Here is a 9097-nt window from a genome sequence, read left to right as displayed (position 1 = left end):
CTGCTTATTTGCATTGGCACATTCTACTCACTTACTCTCCATCTTTTTTGTGTTCTTTTTCAGTGGGGCTCCCCCTCCTCGTGCCGGTATATTTCAATCTGGAATCCATCCAATTGATGTGTTTCCAAAGATGTTGGAGGGTGAGTAATTTGATACATCCTCTGAAGCTAGCTCTAGTTTAAAAAAAGGGGGGGGAACGTGACAATGTGAGACACCTTCGAGATGTAGGTTCCTTGAATAATAAGACATAAGATTTCGTCAGTTCATGAAGGGGCCCTAGACCTGTGAAGAGGAAATGAACTTGTGTCCAGGGCATTTAACTGTCAATCACTGTTCACTGCAGGACATTGCCTGGGTCAGCAGCTTTTACATCCGCCATTTCATCACATTTGGTCCTTTCTATGGAATCTTTGGAACCATATTGCTCATATATTTCATCAAGTAAGAAAGCAAGAGTATTCTTTTATTCCTGTAACCCAGATGATCCTCTTATCTCCATTATCTGAGATACTTTTGATTAGCAGAAGATTGGGATACCACACCTCATTCTGTAACAGATATTTCACAAAAATATTTTTCTAAACATTGAAATAGTTGAATAAGAAGAGTTCTTGTGAAAAAAATTGCCCTATCTTGTCCTTTCCTTCCCACATGCTTAATCCCAAATTGCAGAATTCCATCTAATATCCAAGTTCTTTAGAATTGCAACTGACTGGATACCATAATCCTTGCAGAAAATAATGGAAAAACAAGAATTTTTAATGCTATTTTATGGCTAGAGATATTCCCAAAACCAAAATGCCTTCAATTANGATTTCGTCAGTTCATGAAGGGGCCCTAGACCTGTGAAGAGGAAATGAACTTGTGTCCAGGGCATTTAACTGTCAATCACTGTTCACTGCAGGACATTGCCTGGGTCAGCAGCTTTTACATCCGCCATTTCATCACATTTGGTCCTTTCTATGGAATCTTTGGAACCATATTGCTCATATATTTCATCAAGTAAGAAAGCAAGAGTATTCTTTTATTCCTGTAACCCAGATGATCCTCTTATCTCCATTATCTGAGATACTTTTGATTAGCAGAAGATTGGGATACCACACCTCATTCTGTAACAGATATTTCACAAAAATATTTTTCTAAACATTGAAATAGTTGAATAAGAAGAGTTCTTGTGAAAAAAATTGCCCTATCTTGTCCTTTCCTTCCCACATGCTTAATCCCAAATTGCAGAATTCCATCTAATATCCAAGTTCTTTAGAATTGCAACTGACTGGATACCATAATCCTTGCAGAAAATAATGGAAAAACAAGAATTTTTAATGCTATTTTATGGCTAGAGATATTCCCAAAACCAAAATGCCTTCAATTAAATAGCTCTCCTCAACTTCCCAATTTATTCCTCTCCATTTCTTTCACATTATTATTCTAAACCCTACATAATAACAAGGATACTGACAGCTAATATGCATCACACACTTTTATAAAGGATTAACCTGCATTATCTTTGTTTGATGTAATCCTTGCACCTTCCTGTAATGTAGGCAGCATCACTTTCATTAATCTCAGAGAGATTAAATCATTTATCAAAGTTATAAAGCAAGTAAGGGCCAGTGGCAGTGCCAAACCAGAATTTGAGCCAAGTTCTATCTGATGGCAAAGCCAAAGCTGTCAATCACTTTGCATATGCCCTGGGTATCTTTTGATCCTTGCTACAATGCTGCAAAAAACTTTGAGGTCACTGCTCCCATACATTAGAGTGCAAGATTGGTCATGTGATCAAAAGCCTGTAGTGTGTCATATCTCTACTTATAAACGGCCTCCAAAGAGGAAAACAAATGACCACCATTCTATTGGAATCTTTGATTCCCTTCCATTTCCTCCACTGCTCAAACAGATCTGGCTGCAGTTTTGCAAGCCCAGTGTTGGGAACTGAAACACTCCAAGAAGTCATCACTTTCTCCTTTTATTCTTTGAAAGGCTTATTGAAAGTCCTTCGATAACATTCGTACCCAGATGAGCCACATATCAATGAAAATGAGCAAAGAAGAGAATCGGGACTGGCTCAGCACTCAGGTAATGGTGGAGTTCCTGGAAAAGATCCTTCAAACTATACTGATTTAGAATGTGGCTTCCACAGATAATAATAATTTCTACCATGGAATGCTTGCCAGGTGACAGGCACTGTCCACTGTTTTGCATATAACTACATAACACAGGTGCTATGATTATTCCCACTTTACAGATGATAAAATTAAGGCATGAAGAAACTGACATCACACAGCTAATTAGTGGTAGAAATCAGGTTTTAAACCTAGGCAGTCTGATTTCAGAATCTTTGGACTAAAGTGTCAGGAAAGGGCTTCTTGGGTGGCTCAGAGGGTTGAGCATAAGATTCTTGGTTTCAGCTCAATTCACGATCTCACAGTTAATGAGATCAAGCCCCCGTTGAACTTAAGGTACTCTCTCTCCCTCTCTCTCTTCCCTTCCCCTGCTCTCTCTCTCTCTCTGTCTCTCTCTCTCTCTCTCTCCTCAAAATTAACAAATAAACATTAAAAAGGTGTTTAAAGATCAGTAAACTATAGTCCAAGAGCCAAATTCAGCCCCATACCTGTTTTTGTAAATTAAATTTTATTAGAAAACAGTCATGCTTGTATATTTACATATTCTCTATGATTGCTTTCATGCTACAAAATCAAAACTGAGTAACTATGAGAGAGAATCACTGTATAAGAAATGTTTGCTGACCAGTCTCCTACAAACACTCAAGTGAATCTGAGATCCTAGAATTACAAAATGAATTTTACACCTAGAAGGCCCCTGTAATTCACCCTATTTCATTGTATAGATAGAAAGGTCCAGAGAGAAGATATGGTATGCTCTCTGAACATGCTCTTAATGATTAACAGAGTGATTAATCAGTACAGAATACCCTTGCCTCCTAAACCTTCCAATGGCCATGCCATGATTAACTGGAGAATCCAGTCATTATACCACTTCTTTCTCCAAACTCATTCCCAAATTCAGTGGACCTTACATTAGGGCTAGAGTATTTGTGACTTTTTGGTCACAAAACCATCTTATGCTCTTAAAAGTTATTAAGAGCCTCAAAGAGCTTTTTTCTATATAAGTTATAGCTATTGATATTTACTAAATTTGAACTTAAAACTGAGAATTTTAAACATTTACAGATTGATTAACTTTAAAATAAGAAGAATAAAACCAATATATGTTAAACATCAGACTGATAATGCCACCCCGTGTTTAGAAGCCTCTGGAAAACAAAATCCACTGGACAAGCCCGAGAGATTGGAAATTTAAAAAGGTAAAGGCTGTTTAAGAAGTATTCTGGAAATAGGTTTGACCTTGCAGGTCCCCTGAAAAGATCTTAGAGAACCCTAAAGTGCGCTCTGAAATACACTTTGAGAAACATTAACATAAAACAACCACAAAAATAACATTCAAAATGGCAACCAACCTAAATGGAATTAAACCTTAGAAAGGCATTGAGTAAAATGACATTCATTAAGGTTCTTAATCTTGGAAGTTTAGAGAAGCCCATGAACTCCTTCTCAGGATAATAGTTTTAAGTTTGTAAAACAAAATACATTAGATTGTAAAGGAAACTACTTAAAGTGAAATGCACTTCTATGCTCAGAACCTGCAGCTGGGATAATTGAATGCCTTACTTCCCATTTAGAAGCCCTTCAAGTACACTCTATGCAAATGGTTTTCTAACCCTTACAATGTCTACCAAAATCTTATAATCCCACTTCCCATCTGCCAGAGTCCTCATTCATGACAGTTTACCCTTCTGTATCCAAGGGCTGATGGTCATTTAGTCCCACATACGTCTTCATATCTATTGCTTTCTATAAACTCCTTAGCAAAATATCTTAGCACCTTTCTAAATTATAATCTTCTTGAGACCTGACAAGGAGTATCTTTTTTTATCCCTCTTAGTTTCTTACACAAAATAGGAACTTGTTGAATGATTGGCTTATTAAGGGAATAAATGAACAATTTTTTTTTTGAGAGAAAGAGAGACAGACAGACACACAGAGACAGGTCACAAGTGAGGGAGAGATAGAGAAAGAGAGAATCCCAGGAGGGGCAGAGGGAGAGAGAGAAAGAGAAGCAGGGCTCACCCAAGCAGAACTCATGTTCACCTGATGTGGGGCTCAGGCTCACACAGTAGGATTCCAACTCATGAAATGTGACATCACAACCTGAGCCAAAGTCAGATGCTTAATGACTAAGCCACCCAACCACCTGGGGAATAAATAAACATCTTTGTTTGACACTTGGGCCTACTTACATCTTTTTTTTTTTTTTAACAATTCCTTTCCTTTATTTCTTCCTCTTATTCATCTTTTTTTTTTAATGTTTTATTTATTTCTCAGAGAAAGAGAGAGAGAGACAGCATGATCAGGGGAGTGTCAGAAAGAGAGGGAGACACAGAATATGAAACAGGCTCCAGACTTGAGCTGGCTGTCAGCACAGAGCTGGACACGGGGCTTGAACTCATGAACCGTGAGACCATGACCTGAGCCCAAGTCGGTGACCCAACCGATTGAGCCACCCTGGCACCCCTGGGCTCACTTACATCTAATGTAAGATTTTTCCTGGCTAGTCTTGGCCAGTCCTTTTTCAATGACTGGTTCACAGGGCACCTGAACTTCCATATCGAGCACCAGTAAGTGATAGAAACAGTTCATGGTAAAAGGCAAAGGCTGTCACTTATAGCAGCTAGCCCATATTGTCCCGAGAAAGCCCTAAACTCAAGATTTCAGAGGGAAAAAAATGAATCAGAATTTTCTCAAGTCTATTAAAAATGACTTGAGAAAGGAGGTGTAACAATTGTGAGTAAATGAAGGGATATCTTGGAAAAATACCAAAGACTCAGTTTCTAAATTCCTATTTATTATTTTTTTAATATGATTATTTTTTTAATATGTGGTTTGTTGGCAAAACCCAAGAAAAATCATGATGCTTGTCTATCCATGTTGTGTTGCAATGTAATTAAGATTTAATTTTAATCCCATTCTGTATCTACATCTTCGGAGGCAAGGTTTACAATAATCAACAATGAAATCCAGCTCCTACTGAAATTTCCAAGTGATATCTGGAAATACTTTACCCATAGTCAGTTAGACAGACATGCGCCAAAGAAAGAGAAAATGATAGTACTTTGAAAGTCAATCTCTCCAGAATATTCAAGGGAGAGACTTTCCACATTCATTTCATCTAAGCCAAATCTATGTTAGGCAGAGAAGGAAAAAGATCTTATACCTCCTCATGGGATTTTCTTATCTTTTCTCTCATGTTAGTCCTTTAAAATCTCAGCAAAACAAGAAAAATTATTATTCATATTTTATCAAAGAAGTTCATTGGATTGATTAGTGAAAGACTTGGATAAAACCCATCTCTCTTCTTATTGTTATCTGAGAACTTTACCCCATATGCCTTGATGAAAACTTACTGAATACCTACCTATTCATTGTACAGGAGACAGATGTATATATAGAAAGAGACAGACAGAATTAGGGCGGGTACAGTTATCTCTAGCTCTCTAGGTGTGGGAGCCCGACAGTGACCACAGGAAAGCGTGGTTAGGGACGCGGGGATGTACCTGCACACGGGGCTCCCTGCCTGGGCAAAGCATGCCTGCAAACGGGGTGCTCTGCCAGGAGGCCTGCACACAATATCCAAGTTTAATGGTCCGCTCGCAAACGAGGGAACATGCCCTCCTTAGAACTAGGGAGGAGGCTAGAATTGTGAGCAGGCCTCTTAGTAAACACGTTGTGGTCACTTCCTCCCTTTGCTCCTCCCTGTCCTTGAAATGTGTTTGGCTACTTGCCCTTAATTGGTAAAGGAATGCATCTTGTAGATTTCAGTTTGTATCCAGTTACCGGGGTATAAAATAAACCGCAAGAGGGGCTTGCGTAGAATTGTTCCTCCGGCCGGAGTTGTGTCTGTGTCTGTCTTTTGTGTGTGTCTTGTCCTTTGTGTCATTTCATCCGCAACACTAGGTAATTCAAAATGGTAGAAAACCCCATACTTTCAATTGATGTGGCCCAAAATAAATGTATTTTATAGAGGTAAGTCTCTTAGGTCTTCCCACACAATAGCCACCCACAGGGCATGCAGAGGGTTATGAGATAAGATTAGAATGTTTTGGCAAGATGTTTTTGAGCTTCCTGGGGCAGAAGTTTTGTACAAGGTCTGCATTGCTAATAGAGTTTTATCTAGTAATAGGGGAACAAAAACTCCTTCTTTTGATCTAAGTTGTATATCTCCTGTCTCATTTCCCTAGTCTGTTTCCCACAATGCCACACCATAATTATCACAAGGTGGAACCCTTGGTGAGGGCACTGTGTGCCCAGCATGGACTGCAGTATGTGAAAAAGCCCATGTTTGAAGCATTTGGAGATATTGCCAGGTAATTACAGAGTCTCTCAGCTCACAGCTCTCATTTACTTCTCACTGCCAGTCCCCAGACTACTCATTGGCTTGTGAATCATTTACCCAACAGCTCTTTGTTAAGGGACATCTGTATGCCCGGCATGAACATGAGACCCTCCAGGAAACATCAACAATGCAATAATAATAAATAATGCTTGCCATTTACCTATTGCCTTCTAGATACTTCTTAGTGAAAATGCCTTGATACCCTACTAAATCTCAACCTTCTTAAAACCAAAGCTGCATGTTATTTGTCTCTGCATCCCCACAGAACCTTGACATGCTTTAGAATCTAGCCCAGAGATGCAAACTTAGATGCCTATAGGGTCCAGGGACATAAGTGTGTGACTGACCAAGAGCAGAGAACCCTGAAGGGACTGAAAATCTGTACTCATGTTGATGCATCACAACCCTCTAGAGAACATGAACAGCCCATGATCTGGGTTTAATAAGTTTCTCTTCCTTTTAGCATTAAAAACAAAAACACCAGTGTCTTAAATGAGGCCGACAAGGCCAAGCCTAGTCTGATCTGACCCTGGGTGATGCTCTAGCTTTAGACTCTCCACCACTCCCAACTTCCTTTTCTGCTGACCAGAGACCTAGCCTCTCTTCAGTTCCTACAGAACTCCCTGCCTCTTGCCATTCCCTGTCCTTTGTCCCCTTGGTTTTGCATAGAAAGTTCTTCCAGTCTGTCACCTTTCCTCATATCACCTTTTTGATTTCCATTCCCTCTCCAAGGCTCATAAATGACTTTTCCTTATTTTGGTCTTCCTTCAACCCCAAGACTCAACCTGTCACCTGCTCTTGCAGTACTTGCTTCTCTTCGCTTTATCCTTTATCACAATCATTATTAAATAACATCATGGGTAATACATTATTTAATAATGTCTCCCCAGAGGAGCAAATGGGTGATGAGCATTGAGGAGGGTACTTGTTGGGATGAGCACAGAGTGTTGTATGTAAACGATGAACCACAGGAATCTACCCCCAAAGCCCAGAGCACATTTTACAGACTGTATGGTAGTCAATCTGACAATAAATTATAATATATACGTCTCCCAAGTTAGACCAGGAACTCCATATACATGGGACTTATGTCTCTCCTACTCATTGCTGTATTCCCAGAGCTTAGATAAACATCTTTCACATTATAAAATAGGATGGATGATAGAAAACAGGATGAGTTGACAGAGAGGTATATGCTTTATCTTACAGAGACTCAGAGAAGCTTTTTTCTTTAATGCTAGAGTAAAGGAGATGGATGGTTTAGGACACAAAAGAGAATAAAATGAAAGAAAAACTCAACCACCTCCCTAAAGAAAAGGTGAATTGATCTGCTAAAACTCAATGCAGTGTACTTGACTCCTTCCACTAGGCAACAGAAAAGACGTCTTTCAGATATAGCTGAAAATGAAAATATTGCCTTGAACCAAGCACAAGAGCACATGTTCCACGGAGCAGCTCCTTTTACTTAAAGTCTCACCTACTGATGATGTTGTTTCTCCCTCCCACAGGGCCTTGAAGAAATCTGCAGCCCTCTGGAAAGATGCTTACTACGAAACATGAAGCAGAGTGTCAACCTCAACACACATATAGCTACACCTCTGAGGGGGATTAGTGAATGTGCAAGAGATCTTTCCTGCTTACTTGCTGGTGCCATGGCCATACCTGGTGTGTCAAGAGTGTGAATTCCAAGGACACACGATAACCCCTTCCCTGAAGATTTTCTCTACAATCACAAAGCAATGGAAACTCAAGATGGTTGAGGTGCCAAAAGGGAAATGGGAGCCAAATTCTTTTATTTCTTCTTTTATTTCTTCATCTTGCCCTCCCACTGAAAGCAAATTACTTCTGATTCTCAAGGAAATTTTTCTTCATTCCACTATGTTATGTGGCGAATGGGCAAATTCGCCGGCAAGAAGACATAATGCCTAATTAGGAGAAGGGGTTATTTATGACCTGTATGATCACTGACGAAAATGATCATTTTGATGACAGATTGAAATACTTGTTATCTTTCACCAGATCACTAGTCGCTGCATAAATTTGTAAGATTTTCCAGGCACTTTATGATGGATTCATTGCCTAGCTGGTCCTCACTCCAAGTCTCCATGAACCATGAAAGGAAAACAAAACAGAAAGCTGAGCTGATTGTCTTGGTGGCCTTCAACAGGGTGATCTGATGGCTTTTTTTTTTTTTTGAGGACATACTGCACACTCACATACAGTGATATGTGCACAATCCAGAGGCTTCCTCTGTGGGATTTCTTCAGTCTTTCAGGGTTTTATTTGGTCTTTCCAATTTTTGTTCCTTCATCCTGGGACAGTGTTGCAGGTCAGTCTTTACTTACTCTGTGTATCTGCTCAAATGCGATGTCATCAAAAAGGCCATCGAGGCCTATTTACCTAAAATAATTCTATGCTCCTAAAAGCACTTGACCACAGACAGCATCCTTTCTTGATACAAACACTCAAGAAGGTAATGATAGAAGAAACATACTTTAAAATCATATAGACGATATATGAAAGACCTACAGCTAATATCATTATCAATGGGGGAAAACTGAATTTTCCCCTAAGGTCAGGAACACAACAGGGATGGATGTCTACTGTCATCACTGTTGTTCAACAA

The 9097-nt window shown here is 39.4% G+C and overlaps 1 protein-coding gene across 1 annotated transcript in view; it reads left to right on the top strand.

The window, feature by feature from the left end:
* The window catches only part of LOC144228144 (fatty acid desaturase 2-like protein FADS2B), a 36253-nt gene extending 28100 nt beyond the window's left edge, over positions 1-8153 (top strand). Inside the window, 3 exon segments of the mRNA XM_077759956.1 lie at positions 1981-2006; positions 2009-2076; positions 7980-8153. Coding sequence (XP_077616082.1) covers positions 1981-2006; positions 2009-2076; positions 7980-8153 — 268 coding nt within the window.
* Positions 8154-9097: the final 944 nt, after the last annotated feature.

The sequence above is a fragment of the Crocuta crocuta genome, unplaced genomic scaffold, assembly GCF_008692635.1.
Source record: "Crocuta crocuta isolate KB4526 unplaced genomic scaffold, BGI_CrCroc_1.0 scaffold379, whole genome shotgun sequence".
Classification (NCBI taxonomy): domain Eukaryota; kingdom Metazoa; phylum Chordata; class Mammalia; order Carnivora; family Hyaenidae; genus Crocuta; species Crocuta crocuta.
The sequence above is the reverse complement of the archived record's forward strand: the minus strand, read 5'-3'. Positions and strand labels throughout refer to the sequence as shown.